The sequence below is a fragment of the Nycticebus coucang genome, chromosome 4 (assembly GCF_027406575.1).
Source record: "Nycticebus coucang isolate mNycCou1 chromosome 4, mNycCou1.pri, whole genome shotgun sequence".
NCBI classification, from domain to species: domain Eukaryota; kingdom Metazoa; phylum Chordata; class Mammalia; order Primates; family Lorisidae; genus Nycticebus; species Nycticebus coucang.
Genome location: NC_069783.1, coordinates 37,353,168 through 37,380,777, shown reverse-complemented (window position 1 = coordinate 37,380,777; position 27,610 = coordinate 37,353,168). Strand labels below are relative to the sequence as shown.

At 35.1% G+C, this 27,610-nt stretch overlaps 1 protein-coding gene across 7 annotated transcripts in view; it reads left to right on the top strand.

The window, feature by feature from the left end:
- SOS1 (SOS Ras/Rac guanine nucleotide exchange factor 1) overlaps window positions 1–27,610 on the top strand; it is a 134,252-nt gene that overhangs the window by 43,247 nt on the left and 63,395 nt on the right. For 6 of the 7 annotated variants that reach the window (XM_053587741.1, XM_053587740.1, XM_053587738.1 and 3 more), the window contains exons 2-6: window positions 6,685–6,810; window positions 9,010–9,141; window positions 11,058–11,222; window positions 12,925–13,134; window positions 17,195–17,338. In XM_053587741.1, coding sequence (XP_053443716.1) covers window positions 6,685–6,810; window positions 9,010–9,141; window positions 11,058–11,222; window positions 12,925–13,134; window positions 17,195–17,338 — 777 coding nt within the window. The remainder of the gene's footprint in view (window positions 1–6,684; window positions 6,811–9,009; window positions 9,142–11,057; window positions 11,223–12,924; window positions 13,135–17,194; window positions 17,339–27,610) is intronic. The other variant, XM_053587739.1, reaches the window with a different exon arrangement.

Genomic DNA, 27,610 nt, shown 5'->3' with positions numbered 1-27,610 from the left:
TTTACATGGGCCTAATGGCTAATTCATAGGCACCATGAAAATGAAAAAATATTTTTAGCTAATTTTCTTCGTGGGAAAAATGGAAGTTCTCTGATTTGATTTTTGTCTTTTAAAATTTTTTTATGAAAGATTTTTGCCTTGAATTTTAAAATAACCTCATGGTGAGGAGAAATACATGCAGGTACAGGTATTGAGAATGCTAGTTTTATTTCAAATTCTCCCATTATATTTGTAAATAAAAGTAGCAGATCTAGGCTCAAGGCATGACGGAATACAATGTAAAAGCCTTTCCAATTCTTCAGAGAGCCATTAGCTGGAAAAGGCTATTAAAGATTCATCAGAATTCAACATGATGTTTTCTGGCAGTTTACCCAAGGGGTTCCCAGATACACTTGGAGGACTCATGTATCAAACAAGGAGGAATTGATATCAACCCCATACTTTGCTTTTTCAAATTCCACAAAATCTAGCAATAATAGTCAACAGAGTTGCTTCAGAATTTACTAGAAATTACTGGAGACATAAGGAACTATCTAGAATCAAGTAGTCCTCAAGAAAGGTTTAAAATGCAAAAGGTGTCATCTTTAATTATAAATGATGATTGTACCTTAAAAGAAAAATCAATATTATGGTCATAAAAGTCTTACTCAGACTACCACTAACTATTTAGTGAAGGATTTGCATTTATTGGACTTAAATTAATTGCATTAAAGAAGTATATGAAATTTTTTGTCAAACGTAAGCACAAAATGTAATATTTGTGTAAAACTATATATAAGGGAAAACCCATATTTAGTTTAAATTGCTCTTACAAACACACATCAGTAAACATCAACTCTAGATCTAGATGGTTCTGAAGGCTGTCATAAGATTAGGCAGACTAAACTATTCTGTATAGACTTGAAAAACTTCAATTATTTGATCTATTAAATGTCTTTAAGTACCACTTAGATGGAATGGAGCACTATAGCTATAACACTATCTCATAGAAGTGTTTTTATTTCATCTGTATATGAAATATAATACTTCTGTTTGCTCTTTAAAGAAACATCTTAGTAGCATCTTCCTTGAAAGAATATAGAATAGCTTGTGTATTTTTAGGAAATGACACTCTGCTTGCCTTTCAAGCATGAACTATTGCTTATGTTTTTAGTCAGGTTTTGAAGATTTGTTTTTGTTTTTAAGGAAGTAAAACAATTTACTGGTCTCAAAGAAGACCCCACTGGTAATCGTAGCAGCAATAAAAATAAATTAAATGGGACATGGTCAAGTTAAAAAGTTTCTTGCACAGCTGAGAACACAATCAACAAAGCAAAGACACAACCTTCAGAATGGGAGAAAATATTTGCATGCTACCAATCTGACAAAGGGCTAATAAGCAGAATCTGTAAAGAACTTAAGCAAATTAACAAGAAAAGAACAAACAACTCCATTAAAAACTGGATAAGAGCAAGACATGATTGCAAGAGGGACTTTACCTAACAATTGCTATCAGTGTAACTGGCTTATTGTACCCTCAATGAATCCCCAACAATAAAAAAAAAAAAAACTGGATAAGAGATATAAGTAGAAACTTTTCTCATGAGGATAGAGGAATGGCCAATAGACACAAGAAAAAACACTCATCAACCCTAATCATCAGAGAAATGCAAATCAAAACCACTTTGCAATGTTACCTAACCTCAGTGAGAATGGCTCCATCACAAGGTCCCAAATAGATGCCTGTGTGGGTGCAGAGAGAAGGGAACCCTCATGCACTGTTGGTGGGACTGCAAACTGGTACAGCCTCTATGGAAAGAAGTATGGAGAGTCCTCAGAGAACTAAAGATAGACCTAGCATTTGATCTAGCATTCTCCTTACTTGCTATTTACCCAAAAGAAAAAAAGACATCTTACCAAAAGGACTTGAATGTTTAAAGCCTCACAGTTCACAGTCACAAAGATGTGGAAACAACCCAAATGCCTTTCAGCACCTGAATGGATTAATAAATTGTGGGATATGTATACCATGGAATACTATTCAGCCATAAAAGATGAAGATTTTTGTATCTTTTGCAACAACTTGAATGGATTTGGAGAACATTCTCTTAAGTGAAGTATCACAAGAATAGAAAAACAAGCACCATGCGTACTCAATACAAAATTAGAACTAGTACATGAACGACTACATACTCACATGAATGAAAAACTCAGTTAAATTCAAGTGGGGGGATGGGTAAGTTTCACCCCATGGGTGCACTGCACAGGTACTGTGTATATGGTGCCCCTCCTGGGTGACAGTCCAACTAGAACTTGGACTTTAACCTTACAAAAGCAAACTATGTAACCTAATTGTATATACCCTCTTTTTAATCTGAAATAAAAAAGAATTTTGTGATCCTAATTTGACAAATTTAAATGTAATAAAGGTTATTGTCCAGAAACTTAGAACAGTTAACACCATGCATAATTTTCTGTCTAAGCAAACTAATTCTTGGATTTATTTACTTAATAGGTTTTATTCGGGTATTAGTAACCATCAATAAATAAAAATGTTTGAATGTGAATTTCTAAAATATGATTGATCATACAGAGGGCCAAACTTAATTGTATGTGCTACAGTTATAAACAATATCAAGTTGTTATTGTTTTTAACCACTGCTGTGGATATATATTAATACAACTTATTTGATTGTATATAATGGACATCTATTTTAGTTCTAACTGCCTTTGTATGTTGAATGGTTTCTGTTTTAAGGGGTTATGTTCCTGAAATCAACCAAACAACCAAATGGACTCTCTACCCTGTTTAATTTTGATTTTCAAAAAGAAATATTTTATGCTCCCTGCTTCTACAACACAGAGGCTATGATTATTCCCTGAATGTCAGGAGTTTGGAATGAAAAGTAAGGAGAAATGGCGTGGCCCCTGTAGCTTAGTGGTTAGCTGGCAGGTCTGAACCCGGCCCGGGCCAGCTAAACAACAATGACAACTGCAACAAAAAAATAGCTGGGTATTGTGGTGGACGCCTGTAGTCCCAGCTACTTGAGAGGCCGAGGCAAGAGAATCGCTGGAGCCCAAGAGTTTGAGGTTGCTGTGAGCTGTGATGCCACAGCATTCTACCGAGGGTGACATAGTGAAACTCTGTCTCCAAAAAAAAACTAAAGTAAGGAGAAATGATTCTCTAGATAGATATACCAAGCCCTACCCAGTTGAAACTTCACTGCCCAGTAGAGAAAATAGACAAGGGAGCATGTAATCATAATACAGAATGATAACCCCAATAATAAAAATGTGAGGCCCATAAGAGCAGGGACTGTGTTTGTCCAATCTCTGTATATCTGTTCAGCAGAAGGTCTGGTATTTAACAAATTTAATAAATCAGTTAACTGAATGAGATTAATTTTGCCTTGGAAAGAGATGAGAAATAAGGAAGTCTTTCCAAAATGAGGTTAAATCCAGGTTTTAAAGGTCAAATAGGCAGATAAAAGGGAAAGAGAAGGAATGACAGGCATGGAGAACAGTGCGAGTATAATGCCATATTACAGCAAACTGCAGACAGTTTAGATTGCTTCAGCATAATGTGTAAATTGAAGAGTATCTAGAGATGGGGCTATGTCAGTGAAGAATCATAATATTTACATAGGTTTCTTTGAAAAAAATGAACTTTTAAAAGCTTTATACTTTCTAAAACATGTTTTGGGATAGCTGAATCACTTCTTGAAAGGACTTTGACATTTTAAAAGGATAATAAGCATTATAGTTGATGAAGTATTTTCATTTTAATATTATCTTTAACATTTTAGTTTTATATCATTTTTAATATATTTATAATTGTATACAATTTTAAAACATTGGGATCCTTTGTTTTAAAATCAATGATCATTTTATATTCCCAAAGTATAAAGAGTTATAGGACTGTATTTCCATGTATGGCATGCAATGTTTAATAAAGTATGACAATAGACTTCAAGCTAAGTTATATAAATACATGGAAACCACTATATAAATAGATATGGTCCATGAGCCCTCACTACTTACACTCATGGGCCTACTAGAATACTCTGGAGATTCTTCCAGGTTTGATAGTGAAGGGCTTATGGAAAGAAAAACTTAGACAACAGGAGACCCAGGTTCAATATTTACATATTACTAATTAGCAACAGGATTGTGATTGTCTCTTTTTCCTCATCTGCTACGTAGAGGTGCTGAGTTGAATGACTTCTACGGTCTCTTTAATTCTAAAAGTTAATGGTTTTATACATCTGTAGTTATAGTTTATGTGATGCCAGAGCCTAAGACTGGAATATAACCCCCATGTATAGCTACATTTTCCAAGACTGTGTTTTTTCCTGAAATACTCGGAAAATATTAAGTACCTTCTATGTGAGATGTAGTTTTTCTTGTTCAACTTTTGTGAGGTTCTTTTCTTCATCTTAAATTTGATGTGTTGGTAGAATAGGTGGAAATATCCAGCATGTAATTTGAAGGATGGGCCTAAAACTTAGGAGAGAAATTAGAGCTAGGGATAGATCCATGTAGGTGATTGTTCAAAATAAAGCAGATGAGATTATTCAGGGAAGGGAGAAGGGGAAGAGGAAGATATGGAACTCTATAAGGGTATGGAAAAGGAGTAAGGAAAACAAAGAGGAAAGAGAATATAGTAAATTGTACTATTAATATAAGAGTTCAAAAGTGAAAGGAGCTTGACTGAGAACCGGATAATCTAAATAGCCCACCATAGTGTGGTAGGATTCACTACAAAATGAAGATGTCAGCCATTTGTATCTGGGAAGATAGTGTAAGCTATGGGGGCATGCAATTAAATGTACAAAAGTAAAACTATTGTCAAGTTCCAGTTTTGTTTGTTTTAAGTGGTTCAGTCATGCTAAGTGTTGAAGAGGAGTAAGTTTATAAGGTTTGATACCTACACACATTAGTCAAAATGTGATGATGTGGTGAATGGACAGCCCTGTACTCAGAATTACAAATTCTGGGTTCTAGTCCAAACTTGTCATTATTTTAACTATATAACCATTCAGTCATCTTCTAGGTGGAGACATTTGTAAACAGACAAATTATTAAATTGGTGATTCATGTGCTGAATATGATCAGAAGTGCTTAGGCAAAGGATTTAATCCTCAAGGAGCTCAGTTTCTTCACCTCTAAAATTAAGTGGTAAATTTATGTAGTAGCACCTCATGCAGTTCTGTTTTTTTTTCTTTTTTGAGACAGAGCCTCAAGCTGTTGCCCTGGGTAGAGTGCTGTGGCATCATAGCTCACAGCAACCTCAAACTCAGGGACTCAAGAGAATCTCCTGTCTCCACCTCCCAAGTGGCTGGGAATACAGGCACCTGCCACAACACCCAGCTATTTTTTGGTTGCAGCTGTCATTGTTGTTTGGTGGGCCCAGGCTGGATTTGAACCCGCCAGCTCAGGTGTATGTGGCTGGCGCCTTAGCCGCTTGAGCCACAGGCACCGAGCCCCCTCATGCAGCTCTGAATTGTTACAATGCTATGTAACTCTAAAATATTTGCCTTTAAAGTATGTGAATACCTATGTGTGCAGATGTACATATACATACCTTTAACATACACTTTTACAAATTTATTACATAGTACACTGTTTATAAAAATTTCTCTATTCACCAAGACTGCCATACCCTTTCTGCTAATGAGGTGGAGTAGGACAAACCATATTGAACGTTCTGGGTCACTGAATATGGTGCACTTTGATCTGGTAAGCACTCTACCACCCTTTGGAGAATTCAAAATGTTTTGAAACATGTTTTTATCTCCTGGAACTACCTTTTCTCGCCATTTAGTGAGGAACAATGTAGACCTATGGTGAGTGATGAAGACATAAAAGTAAAGATTATCATGCTGATTATTAAAATGTAAACTTTACTAAGGTCATTTCTCTCCAGAGAAATGACTGAGAAAAAAGAAGGCAAAGATTGTTAGGCCACCAGTCTTCCCAAAGTATAGACAAAGTGATAAATTGTCAAAGTCCTATTTTGTGTCCTTTAATATAGGGACTTTGTGTTCACAAATACTTACCAAGCTTATACTATGTGTGCCTCACACAGTGCTAGATTCCAGAGATACATTGGTGAACCTGATAAGACATGTCCTTCTTGGATTTTATCATTTACCCTGTTTCCCCGAAAATAAGATAGTGTCTTATATTAAGGTGTGCTCCCAAAGATGCGCTAGGTCTTATTTTCAGGGGACGTCTTATCTTTCCTGTGAGTAGGTCTTATTTTTGGGGAAACAAGATAGTAGGAATGAGATAGCATTAAACAAGGGTCAGGGAACCCACAGAAGGTCAGTTTTGCCCAAGTACAATGTTGAATAAATGTTCTACCTGGTTGCTGGCAAAAATTTTACAAACCGCATCTTTGATCACCACCTCAGCCTCTCCCCGCCCTCTCCTCATTTCTGCATCTCATTGTAATGATGGTGTAAGAAAAAATGTATTGGAATTATACAGTTAGGTAAAATGAATCTCCAGGAGCATGTTATAAGTGTATGTAGTACATGTGGTTGGGAGTAAAGGCTGAGAACTCCTGACTTGTGAGTCAGTAACTTTCAAATCTGTATTTGCAGGCTAGACCACATGCTTGAGTAAAAATCTGCGTTTCTGAAAATTTTTTTGCTTGTTTAATTAGGTGAAACCCACATTTTTATTACTTTTTGTTTATAGGTTCAAGGACAAGTTCATCCTACTCTTGAGTCTAATGATGATGCTCTTCAATATGTTGAAGAATTAATTTTGCAGTTATTAAATATGCTATGCCAAGCTCAGCCCCGAAGTGCTTCAGATGTAGAGGTATGATAAATTTTGTTTTGTATTTACTTTATATATATGTAGCCTGTGCATTTTTTTTTACATCAGTGAAGGGGAAAGAGTATATGGTATATCAGAAAATGAAGACTGGATTTATTTTAACTTTGCACAGGTTGTATATCCCTTATTTGAAATGTTTGGGACCAAAAGTGTTTTGGGTTTTGAATATTTTCAGATTTTAGAATATGAATATTCATAGTACTCATACTTAACCAGTTGAACATCCCAAATCCAGAAATCTGAAATGCTCCAAGAGAATTTCCTCTGAGCATAAGGGCAGCACTCAGAAAGTTTTCGATTTTGGAGCATAACAGGTTTCAGATTGGATTAGGGATAATCAACCTATATGGTATATGATAGCTAATATGTTTCTATATTTTGCTTTTAAGCTAAAATGAACTTCTTGATGTTAGAATTATATGCTCATACCTGTGAGAGTGGGATATGCCCAAGTGTTTCTAACATTCCAAAAACATTCTCGTTAATCTTTTTAGATGGTAAGTGAATTCTTTCTCCCCAGTTAAAAGAGAGGGAAACGTAAACACGTAGAAAGGAAGTTCTGTAATCTCTTATAGAGGTGGTCTGGCCTCTGTCTTTTAGGACTTTAAATTTAGTGGAGATACAGACAGGTCTATAGGCAATAATGTGATACACTGTAAATAAAGAGTGTGTGGGAAACCATGAAAAGGGAAACTAACAGATTTTGGGGTTCAAGAAAGTTTCTCAGAGGAAGAGACATCTAAATAGAGTTCTGAAGGAGTCAAATGTTTGAGAGGAGAAAAAAAGAGATTTGAAGTTGTACTAGTAGAAAATGGAAACTAGAACTAGAAATATAAAAGGAGTTTTCTGTAAGGATGAAGAATCATTTGATTTTAATGACCTCAAGTGTAGCAGTGGTTGAAATCTTTGGATTTCTGTGACTATGCTTTTGTAGCATTCAACTGGAACACAAAAAAAGATAAGTGGATTGGGTCGTGTTTTACCAGGGAAGTGGGAGAAGAGTAGCAGGGCAAGGGAATTGTAAAAACTGGTAATAGCAGTGTTTCCTGGAAAATAGCTTTTCAACTAGAGTTGAAAACGTTTATAAACTCCATTTTTAACTACAAAAAGTTTTTTCAGTATGCTTCTAATACCATTAATTAGAATTAAAATGATCACTTTTTATTTGGCAGCTAATTTAGTCCTAAACATAGATAAAGAGAAACTTTATGAAAATTGAATGAGTAAAACTACTTAATTTATAAATCTGTTCATATTATTTTAGAATCATTGTGTTCCTCCCCACCCCCACCCTCAGTATCATATAGCTATGTTTATCATTTTACATTTTACTACCAACAGACTTTTCATTGAGATTTATCATTAGGAATGGATGTTTAATTTCATCTAGTAGTTTTAAATACTATTAGTTGAAAACGGATCAATTCAAAGTATACACGTTAAAGTTATGTAGTGGCGACCTCTACTGGTTTTAATTATAGTATTATACAAGTGGATTTTTAAAATTGGGAGAGTGGAAGCACCTATTGTTTGAAATAAATTACATTAGCTTGTTAAAGTAAGGAAATTCAGCTCTTAATAGTTACCTGTGTTCTTTCAGTTCAACGGAAATTTTGACAATAACTTCTAGAAATTAAATTGAAGTATTTTATTAAACCTGTAGAGGACTTTAAAGATAAAGTACAGTGAATTAGAATTGCTGATTTGTAAATAGTTTTAAAGTTATATCTGCATGATGCATAAAGAAAAAATTCTTAGAAGTTTCATTTGCAAAATGCTACTTGAGCTCGTAATTAGTATTGAAAGTAAAGACAAGTGAATGAAAATTGGATTTAGATACTTGCTTCTTGATCTTAGGCCTTGTTCCTTAAAATTTTATGAGAGTATTGCTTAAACTGGTTCCTATTCATTCTTGTCATTAGTTATCAGAGTGAGGAGGAAATTCAGGATGAGATTTCCCCCCCTCGATAATAGAATAATGTTTAGTCTCTTAATTGTCCAATTAAGAAACCATCACTGATAATTATAGTGTTTTCTCTTGCCTTAAGTATGTTGGTAATGTAAATTATACTACCTGTGAAAAGCTCCACTTTTGGTACTCTTTGATATCAAAGTATATTTTAAGTGAGGAGCACTGTTTAATACATTTGTTGCTTAGTTGTTATTTTCCTATTTTCCAAGGAACGTGTCCAAAAAAGTTTCCCTCATCCAATTGATAAGTGGGCAATAGCTGATGCCCAATCGGCTATTGAAAAGAGGAAGCGAAGAAACCCTTTATCTCTCCCAGTAGAAAAAATTCATCCTTTATTAAAGGTAAAGCTGAAATACTGCCTTGTTGCCTTTTAAAGGAAAAATAAAACCCACCATTTTTATACAGTAAAAATATATATTGTGGGTAGTAGACAACTGCAAAGTAAAGTTCTCTTGTAAGTTTTCCTGAGATCCTTGTGGTTGGGGAAGGATATTATGATAAGGAAACGTAAATCGGGAAACATGATTTAAAGTAATTTCACACCAATTGTAATTGGCAAATTGAAAGTACTAGGAAAGTTATTATTGTGGATTTTGTTTGTCTCAGGTGATATTAGAATCACAAAGAAAATTCATAAAACTCCTCCTTTCTTGTTGATTAGACCTAAGTGTTCTTATAAGTCCTTCTGAATTTCAGAAGGACTGTAGGGAATTTTGTGTAGGGAACTCTGTGTAACTGCCATAGAGCTATGTGTAATCTTTGAACAAAAAGATTTGTTCAAACTATCCTGTCCTGCTTATTATTTAAATAAGTTTGTCAATCAGTTGAGTTTCCCCAGAACTAATAGAATAACTGTTGGAGGCTCGGTGCCTGTAGCTCAGTGGTTACATCGCCTGCCACATACACCAGAGCTGGTGGGTTTAAGCTGGCCCAGGCCTGCTAAACAACAATGACAACTGCAACCGAAAAAATAGCCAGGCATTGTGGCGGTGCCTATAGTCCTAGCTACTTGGGAGGCTGAGGCAAGAGAATCGCTTGAGCCCAAGAGTTTGAGGTTGCTGTGTGCTGTGATGCCACAGCACTTTACCAAGGGTGTGATAGTGAGACTCTGTCTCAAAGAAAAAAAAAAAAAGAAGAATTGTGGGAAACTAAATAATATGATTTCTATTTTATTTAATGTAATGAACAAATTATTGATTATCTCAACAAAAATACAGGTATTATAACAAAGTGATAATGGTAGAAAATCTAGGTCTGCTTGATCTTTTCCAAAATTTAAAGCTAAACACTTGGATGATGTTAAGATTTTTTTGCATTCAGTTCTCAGGCTAGAAATATTTACCTATATTTTACTAACTGGTCTGAGAATATTTGCAAGTTATGGAAAACTACCACATTTTTAGTAATTGCATGTCTTTACAATTCTTTTCATGAGCTTCACTGGCCATACATTGAGTTATATTCAAAGAGAATTAAGAAATTGAGGTATATATATATTGTGTTGATGATCCTAAATTTTGACTTTTATTATCTAATTGTGAATATATTATTTCAATTTATTTTAAAACATCATTATCATGGTACATTTAATACTTTTTACGTATCTTAAAAGGTAAATGAAACCTGTCCCCAGCTTACAATAAACTTCTTTCTTCAAAGATTCCCCCCCCTTAATTGGATTGTTTAGAAAATAAAATTCGTGGGCAGCGCCTGTGGCTCAAGGAGTAGGGCGCTGGTCCCATATGCCAGAGGTGGCGGGTTCAAACCCAGCCCCGGCCAAAAACCACAAAAAATAAAATAAAATAAAATAAAATTCGTTATCCAATAGGAACTAACCAGTCCCACAAAAGCTCATACTCTCTGAAGTCTAAAAGCAGAAGTATTTAATGTGCTCTTAACAACTACCTCTGTTCAGTGGGACATAGCATGATGTTTTTTTTCATAGCAACAGCCGGGGATACCAGGCATGTGTCACTAAGATTTTGGGAACTCCTTCATAGGTTAAGGATTATCTATTTAGTAATCTGTCCTTTTCAAGTATTTACATGATCAGAAGTGACTTTTTGTCTTGCCTTTTCTTAGCTTACATTTTCAATAGTTAGTACATATCCATAGTTGAACCACTTAAAATTAAATGTCATTGATAATCACAGGCCTCAGTACAAATTAAGCTAAATTGTATGTTTTTTTATTTTTAGCCAATGTGTTCTATTTATAGTATATGATGTTTAAATGTGCTTTTCTTTTAATTTTGCAGGAGGTCCTAGGTTATAAAATTGACCATCAGGTTTCTGTTTACATAGTAGCAGTATTAGAATACATTTCTGCAGACATTTTAAAGCTGGTGGGGAATTATGTGAGAAATATACGGCATTATGAAATTACAAAACAAGATATTAAAGTGGCAATGTGTGCTGACAAGGTAGGAAACTGAACTTCTGTGTTCTTAAATTTCTATTCGTGATTATTGGATGCTATCATTCAGACAGAATAAAATTCTTTATTATATGTTGGTTAATATTTCCAGTAATCTAATACCAAGTATTTAAGATACCATTTAAGACGTTAGATTTATAATACTAAAATATGTTTAAACATGCCATGTAGTTTTTTCTTATGTACTGCTGTAAATAGGGTTAAGTACAATAATAATCTCTTAATAGTGAATTTCTTAAAATTTAATTTGGATTGGAAGGTTTAAAGGTTATGGATTTACCTGAAAACCATTTTTGAAAATGTAAAAGCACTAAACAATAATTTTACCTCCGTACCTAGCTTTCTTTAGATATATGACTTTACAGTAATGATAAGAACAAACATTTATTTAAAGTTAAGTATATTTATGGGCTTATTTCATTTGGTCCTTTCAATATCTCTCTAAGGTCGGTTATCCTGTTTATAGTTTATAAAAGGGAAACAAATTTAGAGAGATAAAGAAATTGCTCCAGAATTTTCTGAGAAGTTTCAATGCCTAGTCTTGAACTCCAGATCTATACTACTCTAAAGCTTTTAGTTATTGCTGTGGGATTTTTGTTTTATGAAGCCAGGCACGGTGGTTCTAGCTACTCAGGTGGCAGAAGTGGGAAGATTGCTTGAGCCCTGGAGTCAAGACTGCAGTGAGCTATGTCCATACCAGTGCACTCTAGCCTGGGAGACAGAGCGAGACCCCATCTCTAGAAAAAAAAAGAAAAGAAAAAAGAAAATGACTTTGCAGAAATGAAAATATTTTCTGATGAAGCATTTCATCCCATTTTTCTCACTGTGCTTTTATTGATTTCAAATAGTCTAATTACTGACTCTGCTTAATTACGGTTTAGTGTTTATTTGTACTTTTGGAATGTGGCCATATAGACTTTTTAAAAAATCACCTAATCTAAAGAAGAATTTCAAATGGTTTAAATGAAAAAATATTTGGCTTTTGAAACATCTTTAAAATGAATATAAAACATTTGATAATTTTTAATGAATTAAGTAAATAAAATATTTTAAGTATCTACTGTGTATGCACGCAAAGGAGATACAAGGGAAGCATAAAGCAGGGCTCCAGAGTTGATGGAGGACTACTTCTGTTCATAAAAACAGCAGAAAATATAAGATAAAATATTATCTTACTGTGCTTTAAGGGTAATGATACTGTGGAAGTTCACAAGAAGGAGAAAGATGATTTTCAGCAAGAGTAATCACAGTAAACTTCTTGGAGAAAATAGGGCTTGTTTTGATGTATTCCCAATAAATGTAAGAAAAGCGGCAACTAGAGGGCCATAAGAATCACTCAAATATGAGATAGCATGGCCACAGAAAAGGTGACAGTGGCAGGGTATGGAACAGAGAAAACCAAGTCAGAAGATTCAAGAAAGGATTTGAAGCAAATTAGAGGTAGAGGTTAAGAAGACAGACAGATGGACACTAGTAATGGTAAGGAACCTGCAGGGGTCGTATGTGATACGAGATGTAGAATTTTGTTTTAGAGAAGTTCTGGAGGGATGGTGGCAATGTACTGAAGAGGAGACAATTGTACATCTGCTTTTTATCGTTTAAGGACTGTAAGAACTGAGGGCCTTTAACTTCAAATTTGACTAGAGATTCATGTTCTTTTATACTTTTTCATATCTCTGACTATATAGGTATTGATGGATATGTTTCATCAAGATGTAGAAGATATAAATATATTATCTTTAACTGATGAAGAGCCTTCCACCTCAGGAGAACAAACGTACTATGATTTGGTAAAAGCATTTATGGCAGAAATTCGACAATATATAAGGGAACTAAATCTAATTATAAAAGTTTTTAGAGAACCCTTTGTCTCCAATTCAAAATTGTTTTCAACTAATGTAAGTATCATTATATGTATGTCTATCATTGCATGTAGTGTTTAACTTGCATGACCGTTTCAAAATTGTTCATGAAGACTAAATTTATTTTTTTAAGTTGTGGGACTTAATTCAGGATCACAAATAAAGTGCTACAACAGTTTTAAGAGATTAAAACAACAGAAACTGAAAGACAAAATCCAAAGTAGACTGATTATGTAAATAAATTCACAGAATCTTCCATGTACTCAAAAGAATAAAGCCTCTTATTTAGGTAGAGATATTTTTATTTAATTTGACTCATCTGTCAAGTCTTTCAACCAGTGCCTCATCAATGCCAATTGCATTGTCAGGTACCATGCTTAGCAAAATGGTAATTAGAAACAATTCCTTCAAGTTTAGTATGGTCGAGACAGAGATGCAAACTTTGAATTGTAATACGATATGATAATATTACCATAATAGAAGTATGATAGCAGTATTATTGAGGGCACAAAGGAAGAAGCAGTAACATTGAAACTTAGACAAAGGATTGTTGATTTTATAATAGTAATCAAACTAATCTAATTGAGTTCTGATGAAATGTTGAATGACAGCAGGTGAGATTGTCAAAAGGGGTTATATACTAGTAATTCCTCGAATTGTAGCCACACAGCCAAGTGACAGAGAAACAATGTTCACTATAGAGACTGAGACTAGAGTTCAAGTTATGGCAATGAGTGAACATTAAAAAACAGAGCATTAGGTCATGGTGGTTGTTCTACAAATCTATAAATATAGGGCGACATCTATGGCTCAAAGGAGTAGGGCGCCAGCCCCATATGCCCAAACCCAGCCCCGGCCAAAAGCTGCAAAAAAAAAAAAAAATCTATAAATATACTAAAAGCCATTGAATCATTACTTTAAGTAGATGAATTGTATGGTTTGTAAATTATATTTCAAAAGAAGTTGTAAAAATAAAAGAATAGGCCAGGCATAGTGGTTTATATCTGTAATCCCAGCACTTTCGGAAGCTGAGGCAGGAGGATCACCCAAGGCCAAGAGTTTAAGACCAAGTTGGGCAATGTAGCAAGATTCTGTCTCTATAAAAAGTGAAAGAAAAAAATTTGCCAGTCATGATGGTATGCACCTGCAGACCCAGCTACTTAGAGGTTAAGATGGGAGTTCAAGGGTGGTGCCTGTGGCTCAAAGGAGTAGGGCACCGGCCCCATATGCTGGAGGTGGTAGGTTCAAACTCAGCCCTGGCAAAAAAAAAAAAAAGAAAAAGATGGGAGTTCAAGGCTTTAGTGAGCTATGAATGTGCCACTGTGTTCTAACCTGGGTGACAGAATAAGACCCTGTCTCAAAACAAACAAATAAATAAAACACAAAAAAATTAAAAAATACGAGTAGAGGAAAGGCAGAGATTTCCCTGGACACAAAAATCAAAACACAAAAATGGCCGAAAAGCACACCAAAGGTGCTCAACATCAATAATCATCAGAGAAATGCAAATTTCTCAGTAGAGAGCTAAAATTAAAACAGACTTGTAACACCAAATGTTGAAAAGAACGTGGAGCAAGTTCTCGTAGGACTATAAAATTCTCACTTTATTTATGAGAATGTAAAGTAGTATAAACATTTTAGAAAATAGTTTGGCAGTTTCCTACATTAATAAACATAAATTAACCATACTACCCAGCATTTCTATTCATAGTATTTTACCCAAAAGAAGTGAAAACATGTCAATATAAAACTTGTTCATGAATATTTGTAGCATATTTAATATTTATGGCAATATTATTTGTCATATTCCCAAACTAGAAACAAATGTCTATCAACAGGTGCATGGATATACAAATTGTGATGTATCTATACAGTGAAATGTAGCAGTCAGGTATGCAGCAACATGAATGCATCCCAAAAAATATGAGCAAAGAAACTAGATACAAACAAAAGATATGATTCCATATATGTAGTATTCTAGAAAAGACACTTCTATGGTGACAGTAGGCAGATGACTAGTTTCCTGGGAGTAAGAGGAGGGATGGCTGATGGAGACTGGGGCACAAGGAAGCTTCTTAAAATTATGAAAAGATTCTGTATCTTGATTATGGTAGTGGTTACAATGTTCTCACCAAAAGAACATTTAAAATAGGAGCTGGGGACAGCGCTTGTGGCTCAAGGAGTAGGGTGTTGGCCCCACCCTGGCTAAAAACTGCAAATAAATAAATAAAATAAAATAATAATAATAAAATAGGAGCCAGGTGTGGTACCTTATGCCTGTAATCTCAGCATTCTGGGAGGCCAAGGTGGGTAGATCCCCTGGGCTTAGGAGTTGAGACCACTCTGAGCAAGAGCAAGACCTCATCTCTAAAAAAAATAGCCAGGCATTGTGGTGAGCACATGTAGTCCCACTTACTTGGGAGGCTGAGACAAGAGAATCTCTTGAGCCCAAGAGTTTGAGGTTGCTGTGAACTATGAGGCCATGGCACTCAACCCCGGGGCAACTGAGACTCTGTCTCAAAAAAAAAAAAAAAAAGGAGTCTCTTATGGTATGTGAACCATTCCTCAAGTTGATTTGATGAAAGTATATAATAACTGATAAAAATAATCAATTCAAATAATAGTAACTAGTAGATTATAATGTTACAAAATTGTTGTGGTTTAGATTCTACATTGCAATTAATGTTTAATAACTGACATTTGTTAAATTTTGGAATAATATCATAAAAGAATATGCACTCTACTTAAATATGAAGTGTCCAGAATAGGCAAATCCACAGAGACAGAAGTAGATTAGTGGTTGCCAGGGACTAAGAAGAAGAGGACAATGGAGAGTGACTGCTCCCGGGTACAGGGTTTCTTTGGAGGTAACGAAATGTTCTAGAATTTGATACTGCTGATGGTTGTACAACCAATACTGAAAACCACTGAATAGCAAGTACACTTTAAAAGGGTGAATTTTGCCAGGCACTGTGGCTCACACCTGTAATCCCAGCACTTTGGGAGGCCTAGACAGGAGGATTGCTTGAGGTTAGGAATTTGAGCCTGCAGTGAACTATGGTCATGCCACTGTATGCCAGCCCAGGGGGACAGAGTGAGATCCTGTCTCAAGAAAGGGAGACAAGGGGTGAATTTTATGGTATAGGAATTATCTCAGTAGAAAAATTACACAGAAAAAATAGGATATTTACAATTATTTGAGAATACAACTACATGGCTCGGCGCCTGTAGCTCAAGCGGCTAAGGTGCCAGCCACATACACCAGAGCTGGAGGGTTCAAATCCAGCCCAGGCCTGCCAAACAACAATGACAGCTACAACCAAAAATTAGCCACGCATTGTGGCAGGAGCCTGTTGTCCCAGCTACTTGGGAGATTAGGGCTTAATCCCAAAAGTCTGAGGTTGCTGTGAGCTGTGATGCCATGGCACTCTACCAAGGGTGACATAGTGAGGCTCTGTCTCAAAAAATAATAATAAAATAAATAAAATGAAGCTAAAATATCAATTCATGCCTTCTCTAAAAAAAAAAAAAGGAAAGAAAATACAACTACATATCTGCATAAAGCTAGATTTTTTTCATATACTTCAAAATAATGTATCTTAACAAATTGAAAGCACAAATACATAAGAAAATCTTGCTTTTATTAAGCTACATGTTAGAAATATGTGAAATGTGAAATAATGCCATTCTTTTCTGGTTGTAGTTACTTTTCATAAAAATTTCATAAAAATGAAATTTATATTAGCACAGTAGGTTCTTCATCATTTTTAAATGAATTAAATTTTTTTAAATTTCTTGATTTTAACTTCTAATATGGCAAATATTAGTAGATATATTTATAAACAAAAGCTTTTTGGAATCTTAAATAATTTTTGAAGGAGTCATAAAACCAAAAAATTTGAGGACTACTGACCTAGAGAAATGTATCTGCAAGTTGTATATCATTATAAAAGAAATTAGTGAATTATCTTTTGTTAAAATTTGTAAGTCATTAAAATTTCTTACTTTACCTGCCATGTTAAATGACTTCTTGGCTCAAAATTTGTTTTTTATCATTATACAACCTTACTGAATTAATCTGTTTCTCCCCAAACAGGATGTAGAAAATATATTTAGTCGTATCGTAGATATACATGAACTCAGTGTAAAGTTACTGGGCCATATAGAAGATACTGTAGAAATGACTGATGAAGGCAGTCCCCATCCACTAGTAGGAAGCTGCTTTGAAGACTTAGCAGAGGTAAGTACTTCAATTAATATATCAAGAAATGTCTGCATAAAAGGTTACATTTGTATTAAAATTGGAAGTTTTAATTCTTGAGTCCAGCTAAAGTCATGGGTATTAACTGATGACTACTTGTTTATTATTGCTCCTTCTTCATAGGTCCTTGTCAACATTTGTTATCTTACCAAAAATAGGAAACATAGTTTCTTATTAATAATAAAGGCAAAAGATTTTTATGATCTGAAGAGAAACCCGAGTATCTCTCTTATTAATTATAGAAAAGCAGATACCACCAAGGAAGGTGTCAGAGCTGCTACCTAATGGCCTACTGTAAAATCTTACATAATAAGGCTAAGAAAAGCCAGTGAGTGACCTATCAAGGAAGAAGCTGTAGAATTTGGATCTCGGGTCAGACTATTTGTGTTCCAGTCTAGATGCTGCTGTATATTAGCTGTATGACATGGGCAAGTTTTTCACTTTTCTAAATCTCCATATCCTTATTTGTAAAATAAAGATGATAATACAGGTTGAGTATCTCTAATCTGAAAATCAGAAATCTGAAATGCTCCAAAATCCAAAATTTTTTGAGCACTAAAAGATGCTGAAAGGAAATGTTAATTGGAGCATTTTGGATTTCAGATTTTCAAATTAGGAACGCTGAACCAGTAAGTATACTACAGACATTCCAAAACCAAAAACTCCAGAATCTGAAATACTTCTGGCTGCGAGATTTTTGGATAAGGGTTATCAAGCTATAAAAGGACTCAGGACTTTTTAAAAATTAAAAATAACCTATCTGAAGTATTTAGGTAATCTTCACACAGTAAGCTACTCAATATGTGATGACCGCATTGTTATTTAGAACAGGAAGAATTAAGTGACTAGGAAAAGAAGGTCTAAGGGCCTAGGTGATTTAGACACTATCGCCGTGGGGTAGAAAAACAGGTAACCTTCTCCTTAGATATTTCAAATATTAAAATATATGAGTAAGTCCTAGTAAGTTAGCATGGAGAGTCATTCTGAGGTTTCTAGCTTTTTCTGTGTTCTCTCTCTAAAATCCAGTCTTCTTATAATATAGTATTGAGCTTGTAAAAATTTTTTTCTTGTAAACTTCTTTTTTAAATTAAGATTTAAGACAAAATCAAATGTTAAGTTCAGGCATCACCACATCTACTCCTTTCTTGCTCCAAATACACAGAAGTAATAAAATACAAAAACTGACAACATTTGGCTGATTAAAAAAAAAAGTATAATACACATAACTAGCCTTGAGAACAAGATCAAAAATGGAATAGTCATTCAAGGTAGTGAGCTCTGATATGTGGGTTTTTAGGTTCTTAAGGACAATGAGGACTAAAGGTGCTCCATGAAAGCCAGAGCAAGATTTCTTGCTCCAAGTCTCGGCTTATGATAAGAAGCTAGGAAAATCTGCCATCTTGGTATTTACAGTAAGGTTTTATAGAAAGTTGTAGACTTGAGGTGGGAAGACAAAAACACTGCCTTACAATAGTAACGTAAAGTTTCCCTGTACTCCCAGCTACTTGGGAGGCTGAGACAAGAGAATCACTTAAGCCTAAGAGTTTGAGGTTGCTGTGAGCTGTGACAGCACAGCACTCTACCGCGGCATAGTAAGACTGTTGCAAAAAAAAAAAAAAAAAAATCCCAATTAGGCAAATTCTAATTCTCAGAATATCCAACAAAATCAATAATCGCAACATTCCAGATGAAATTAATTTTGTACAGTTAGACACACAAAAGTTTTAAGAGAAGTTTAGGATGTTCATAGAAATAAGTGAAGATATATAACCCATTTTTAAAGAAGACATTGTGAAACAAAGGCAGAAAAGAAACAAAAACAGGTACCAAAAGAAACAAGAAATATCAAAAATTAAATATACAGGCAAAGAACTCATTACATAGTATAACATTTGCTAGGCTCAGTGAAAGTTAAAATTAGCCAAGTGAAGGTTAAAATTCTCGATCTGTAATCTTAGCATTTTGGGAGGCTAAGATGGGAGGATTGTTTGAGGCCCGCAATTCAAGATCAGCACAGGCAACATAGCAAGACCCACGTCTCAGCAAAATAAAAATTAAAAACTTAGCCAGGCATAATCCTAGCTACTCAGGAAGCTAAAGCTTGAGGATTGCTTGAGCCCACAAGTTTGAAACTACAGTGAGAAATAATTGCACCACTGTACTCCCAACTGGGTAACAAAGTGAGACCCTATCTCTAAACAAAAAAAAAAAATGAAATAAATGATTTGAAAAAAAGGATAAAATTAGGTTCTGTGCCTGTAGCTCAGTGGCTACGGCTCCAGCTACATACACCAGAGCTGGAGGGTTCGAACCCCGCCCGGAACTGCCGAACAATGACAACTACAATCAAAAAATAGCTGAGCATTGTGGCAGGCAGCTGTAGTCCCAGCTACTTGAGAGGCTGAGGCAAGAGAATCGCTTAATCCCAAAAGTTTGAGGTTGCTGTGAGCTGTGATGCTATGGTACTCTACCAAGGGTGACAAAGTGAGACTCTGTCTCACAAAAAATAAAATAAAATTAGTAAACTGGAAGATGGAATTGAGTATTTCACTGAGAATATGACATAAGACCAAGATAAATATGCAATTAAAAGTAATAAAAGCTACACTGAGAGTCCTAATATACCTCTAATAGGCATTCCAGAAAAAGAGAACAATGGAGAAGTAATATTTGAAGAAATAAAAACTGAGAATTTTTTAGAAATGACATTAGTTTCCAGATTAAAAATGCACTCCAATTAAAAATTGTTCAGGAGAGGGCGGCGCCTGTGGCTCAAGGAGTAGGGCATCGGTCCCACATGCCGGAGGTGGCAGGTTCAAACCTAGCCCCGGCCAAAAACCAAAAAAAAAAAATTGTTCAGGATAAATAAAAAAACTCACAGCTAAAAACATAATAGCTAAACTATAGAATATCAAGCATAAAGAAAAAATCTTAAAAGCTATGAGAGAAAAAAGAGAATATTACCTGCCAAGGAATTAGAACAAGTTTCTGTTTAACAACAGAGTCAAGCAGTCGGTTAAGTACTACTGTCAAAGTACACAGAGGAAATAGAATCTTCTCCCCAGCTGCACTGTTATTAAAGAGTGAGTACAAAATTTAATAAAGTTTGCAGAGGAAAACATAAGTAATCTTCATGATGTGACCTTAGAACAGACAGAGATTTGTTAAACAGGACACAAAGCACTAATCATAAAAGAAAAAAATTGATAAACTGAGCTTCCTACATTAAATTTAAGAACATCTGTTCAATAGATAAGAGTGTGAAAGCAAGCTGTAGACTAGGAGACAATATTTTTAATATACATAGCCAATGAGAGACTTATATCTGAAGTATGTAAAGAACTACAAATCAATAAAAGATAGCTCGGGTTTTTTGTTTTGTTTTTTTTTTTAGAGAGGTAAAAGACTTGAGTAGGTGCTTTACAAAAGAAGAAAAGTGTGCTCAACACTATTAGTCATCACGAAAATGCAATTTAAAACCACGGAGCAATTGGAACTCTACATTGCTGGGGGTAGGAGGTGAATTCATAATGGATGATTAGTGATATAGTCACACAATGAAATGCTATGTAGCAATAAAAAATGAATTATTGATAAAAACAGCAACATAATGTTGGCAAAATAAGAAAAAATAAAGTATATGCTACATATTTCCATCTATAGGAAGTTCAAAAACATGTAAAATGGATTTTGGAGAATAGTGGTTATTAGACTAGTGGCTGGGGAGCAAGAAGGAGCTTTCTGAGGTGCTAGAAACATTCTATTTCTTTATCTGGGTGGTGGTTACACAAACGCATTTGCATACAAATACAAAAATTTACCAAATTTTGGACTTTACATAAATTATACCTTCATTTATCAGAAAATGAAGAAAAGAAAAACATTTCAAACATACAATGTATGTGCCCAAGAGAGGATATTCCACATAGACACTCATTGTAAGAAGTATTTAATGATGTTCTCGAGCAAGAAAAAGTTGTACTCAAAGAAAAATCAAGAAATATAAGAATTAACTAGTGAGAAACTGATCAATAAATGTGTTGGTAAATTTATGAGCCACTGTCTTCAAAAAGGAAAGGTTAAACTCTATTTCCAGGTATTGAAAACACAATGTACTGTATGTAAAGTAGACTTCTATTTGTGATTGAGGAACAACTTTTTATTTATTTATTTAAAGACAGAGTCTCACTTTATTACTCTGGTGGTAGAGTGCTATGACATCATAGCTCACAGCAACCTCAAACTCTTGGGCTCAAGCGATCCTCTTGCCTCCACCTCCTGAGTAGCTGAGACTGTAGGCACCCGCCACAACGTCCAGCTATTTTTAGAGACAGGATCTTGCCCTTGCTCTGGCTGGTCTCCAACTCCTGAGCTCAATCAATCCACTGGCCTCAGCCTCTCAGAGTACTAGGATTACAGGCGTGAGCCACTGCTCCCAGACCCTGAAGAACAACTTTAAAATGTTTGATAAATTAATATTTGACTAATTAATATTGACAAATTTTTAAACTTTTATTTATTGACAAAACTTTAAACTGTTTGATAAATTAATATTTGACTGATATTGACAAATAACCATATTTGACTTTTTAAAGCATTTAGAAAAATCAGCAAAAGAATAGAAATACTACCTTTGGCTTACAGATAGGGAAAAGAGAACTATAATAACATTTTCTATCATTTCCACTGATAATAGGAAAGAATAAATGAACCAAGGCAAGTAGTGATAATGAAAACAAAATAATGTGAAACAAATAAATCTAATTACCTTAGTAACTCAGCATGTATAAACTGATGAAACTCAGCCTTCCCTAATCTCTTGAACTCTGGAATTGTGGGTTGTAGTAAGCTATGACAATACCGGTATACTCAAGCCAGGGCAAAAGCAAAATAAAACAAATGTATTACACACATATATACACGTCTGGCCCATAAAATGAATTCTTAAAAATCAAATAAGATAATCACTTTAAAAACTCAACCTATTTAAAGGAAGTAATTTTATTTTAAAATATTTTCTTTAAATAGGTTGAGTTTTTAAAATATCTTTAAAGAAAGTAATTATTATATTTGATTTTTAAGAATTGATTTTATGGGCCAAGTATGGTGACTCATGCCCATAATCCTAGCACTTTGGGGTGGGAGGACAGTTTGAGGCCAGGAGTTTGAGGCCAGCCTGGGCAACATAGGGAAAAACCCAGCCCTACAAAAAACTTAAACGAAAAATTAGCTGGGCATAGTGGCACATGCTTGTCCCAGCTACTGGGAAGGCAGAGCCAGGAGGATTGCTGGAACCCAGGCATCCAAGGTTATGGTGAACTGTGATCACACTCCAGCTTGGGTAACAGAACCAGACCCTGTCGCCAAAATAATGAAGAGGCATACGTAAAACATAATCTAGGAGTAAACGTTTAAGATAAAGGGATGGAAAAATCATAACATATAAAAAAAATCAAGGGAAGCTGGGGTACATCAATATTAATTGAAATTAGTTGATATAATTCGTCAAAGTAAACTTTGGCAGGAAATATTAGAGAAGAACCAGGTATTAAAAAGACAATATCATGACAATATGACAACCATGAATATGTGCACCTGATTACAAAAACCCCCAAACAGAAGTAGAAACTGACAGAATTAGGAGAAATGCAAAAATTTGCTATCATGGTAGGAAATTTTAATATGGTATCCAGGAGAAATTAATATGTAATAGATCAAACAGAAACAGATTAATAAGGTTATAGAAGATTAGAAGAACAAAATGTACAGGTTTGATTTTATACACACACAGAGTTGGCTCTCCGTATCCGTGGGTTCTGCATCTATGGATTCAACGAACTGTAAATTGAAACTATTCAGGGGCCGGGGGGGTGGGGAGAAGCTGGGTGCATCTATACTGAACATGTATAGACTTTTTTCTTGTCATTATTCCCTAAACAAAATAGCATAACAACTATTTATGTAATATTTACATTGTATTAGATATTGTAAGTAATCTATAGATGATTTAAAATATACAGGAGAGTGTGCATAGGTTATAAGCAAATACTACACAATTATATATTGAGACTTGTTACCTGCATGTGGCCTTGTAACCAATTCCTCATGGATACAGAGGGGTGATTGTGTGTGTGTGTGTGTGTCTACATAGCCCTTAGTATATGCAGGGCACTGGTTCCATGACCACCTGTGTGTACTCAAATCCTGCATCAGTCCTGCGGAATCCACAAACACTGTATTTTCAATCCATATTTGGTTGAAAAGATCCACATATGAGTGGACCCATGCAAAATTTAATCTATGTTGTTCAAGGGTCAGCTATAAATATTTTAATACTGTTGCACTGGAAATTAAATTTCAACAAAATTTCAGAGGGGTTGCCATCATTCAACCAAAGCAGCAACTAAAGCAGCACAGAGAGAAACGCTTTAAAACAGTGTAGAGTTTTAACACATTTTTAAAAAAATAGGAATAATTTAAAATAAATGAGTTAAGCTTTCAGTCCAAGAAACAGAAAAAATAACAAGGTAAATTGAGAATACAAACAAGGAATTAAGAGAAGAACAGAATTGATGGATTAGAAAACAAACAATGGATATAACAAAACTTCTTGTAAGATTGATCAAGCGGGGAAAAAAGGAAAAGCACAAAGATTGGGAAGAAAAAGAAGCTATAACTGCAGATGGAAGAATACTAAAATCTACTTCAAATTTTTTTAGAGCTATGATGCAGTAATTAACTTTAAAAATGTGTAAAATAGCAAAATGACTTAATGTCCTACTCTTAAGTGTCCTAGCACACTTTGGTGTGCTCCCAAAGATGCGCTAGGTCTTATTTTTGGAGGATGTCTTATTTTCGGGAAAACAGGGTAGATTATACATCATTTCTTAAAATGGATAATTAAAATCATATCTCAAAAGATGACTTGAGGCGAACACTAGGTATTATGAGTGCTATAGTTTATAGTTTGAATATGTCCTCCAAATTTCATGTATTGGAAACTTAATCTCCAAATCTATACATTGATTGGAGGTGGGGCCTATGAGAGGTAACCGGAATTAAATAAGGTCATCAGGATGGGGCCCCCATGAAGGCACTGGTGGCTTTATAAGAAGAGGGAGACCAAAGCTAACATGCTCTAGGCGCTCCCTCCCAACTATGTAATATCCTGCACCGTCTCAAGATTCTGCAGAATCCCTATGAGCAAGAAGGCCCTCTACCAAATGCAGCTGCCTGATATTAGAGTTCTAGCCTCCAGAACTATAATAAATAAATTTATTTTATTAGCTACCTAGTTTCAGATACTCAGTTACAGCATCAGAAAATGGATGAAGACAATGAGTTTTACCAGTTTTCAAGAAACAGTAAATTTTTTCTAAATTGTTCTAATAAATAGGCACACAAAAGGTAATTTAAGTATATCAGGATTATACAAATATGTTATCAAAACTGGATAAGGTAAATTAAGAAAATACAAAATGTTCTCATATATTAACAAAACTGGCAGAGAATACTCATTAGTTTATAATACAATAAAATACTTTGACCAAGTATGATGTAGTTTAGGAAGTTTGCTATTAAATGGTTTTATGATTGCACTAATGTACACAGCTATGATTTAACAATAAAAATAAATTAATAAAAAAATAATGTAATATTCACATTAACGTTAAAATCTCAATAACTAAGAAAAAGCATTTCATAAAATTAAACATTCATGAATTTCTTTAAAATGTTGAGCAAACTGGCTCGGTGCTCAGTGGTTAGGGTGCCAGCCCACATACACTGGGGCTGGTGGGTTCAAGCCCAGCCTGGGCCTGCAAAACAACAATGACAACTACAACAAAAAAAAATAGCCTGGCGTTGTGGTGGGCACCTGTAGTCCCAGCTACTTGGGAGGCGGAGGCAAGAGAATCACTTAAGCCCAAGAATTTGAGGTTGCTGTGAGCTGTGACACTACGGCACTCTACGGGCGACACAGACTGTCTCAAAAAAAAAAAAATGTTCAGCAAACTAGGAATAGAGGAAATCTTAACTAATGAAGGATATTTTTTATCAAAAATCTATAAGAGTTATGGTTAAACTACATTAGAATTGAGAAACTAGGAAAGAATACCTCCATAACCACTTCTATTCATCAGTCTAATAGATGGCAAAAAGACAAAGGAATAGACAAGAAAAGTTACCTTATTTGTAAGCAATATATAATAACTTTATATAACAAATCCAAGAAAATTTACGTAAGAGTTAGAACTAGTAGGCAAGTTCACGATAGTTGCTAGATGAAAGATATGCCTATAAAAAATGGTAGCAAGGCTGGGCACAGTGGCTCACACCTATAATCCCAACACTTTGGGAGGCTGAGGCAGGAGGATCACTTGAGGCCAAGAGTTTAGGACCAGCATGGGTAACATAGTAAGACTTCATCCCTACGAAAAATAAACCAGCTGGGCATAGTAGTGCATACTTCTGGTCCCAGCTATTTGAAAGGCTGAGGCAAGAGGATCCCACAAGCATTCCCCAGACATTGCGGGTTCAGCTTCAGACCACTATAATAAAGCAAATATTACAGTAAAGCAAATCACACCATTTTTTCAGTTTCCCAGTGTATGTAAAATTTATGGTTACAATATACTGTAGTCTATTAAGTATGCAATAGCATTATGTCTAAAAAATATGCTTATCCTAATATAAAAATCTGTTATTCTAAAAAAATGCTAATGATCTTCTGAACCTTCAGAAAATTGCAGTCTTTTTGCTAGTGGAGATTCTTGCTTCAATGTTGACAGCTACTGACTGATCAGGGTGGTGGATGCCGAAGGCTGGAGTGGTTGTGACAATTTCTTAAGATGACAGACGAAGTATGCCAAATTGATTGACTCTTCCTTTCATGAAAGATTTCTCTGTAGCAGGCAATGCTGTTTGACAGCATTTGACCCATAGTAGAACATCTTTCAAAATTGGAGAAAATCCTCCCTGTCGTTGCTTTATCAACTAGATTTGTGTTACATTCTAAATCCTTTGTTGTCATTTCCACAACATTCACAGCATCCTTGCCAAGAATAGATTCCATCTCAAGGATCCACTTTTTTTGTTCATCTGTAAGAAGCAACTCATCTCTTAAAGTTTTATTGTGGAATTGTAGCAATTCAGTCATGCCTCAGGCTTCACTTGTAATTCTCTGTTTTTATCACATCTGTAGTGACTTTATCACAGAAGTCTCTCAGCCCTCCATGTCATCGATGAGGCTTGGAATCAGTTCCTTTCAAACTCCTGTTAATGTAGACATTTTCACCTCTTCTCATGAATCATGAATGTTCCTAATGGCATCTAGAATGGGTAATCTTTTCCAGAAAGTTTTCAGTTTACTTTTCTCACTTCCATCAGAGGAATCACAATCCATAGCAGCTATATAGCCTTACAAAATGTTATTTCTTAAATAAGACTTGAAAGTCACAATTACTTCTGATCCATAGGCTATAGAATGGATATTGTGTTAGCAGACACGAAAACATTAATCTTCGTGGACGTCTTCACCAGACAGCCAGCTCTTTGGTGATTGGGTATGATGTTCTTATTTTAAAAGGAATATTTTCCCGGGGCGGCACCTGTGGTCAAGTGGGTAGGGCGCCGGCCCCATATGCCGGAGGTGGTAGGTTCAAACCCAGCCCCGGCCAAAAAAAAAAAAAAAACAACTAAAAGGAATATTTTCCTGAAAAGTATGTCTCAACAGTGGGTTTTAAATATGCAGTAAACCATGCCATAAACAGATGGTGCTGTCATCCAGGGTTTGCTGTTCCATTTGTAGGGCATAGGCAGAGTATATTTAGCATAATTCTTAAGGGCCCTAGGATTTTGAGAATGATAAATGAGTATTGGCTTCAACTTTAAGTCACCAGCTGCATTAGCTCCTAACAAGATAGTCAGCCTGTCCTCTTACGCTTTGATGCCAGGCATTGACTTCTTTCTAGCCATGTTTGTCCTAGATGGTATCTTTGCCTGATAGAAGACTGTTTCATCCACACTGAAAATCTTCTGTTTTATTCTTCTTTAGTGATCTTAGCTGGACCTTCTGCATAACTTGCCATAGCTTCTGTGTCAGCACTTACTGCTTCATATTGCAGGTTTATGTTTCGGAGCTGGCTTCTTTCCTTCAACCTCATAAACCAAACTCTGTTCGCTTCTTACATTTCTTCTGCAACTTCTTCACCTCTCTCAGCCTTCATAGACTTGAAGAGTTAGGACCTTGTT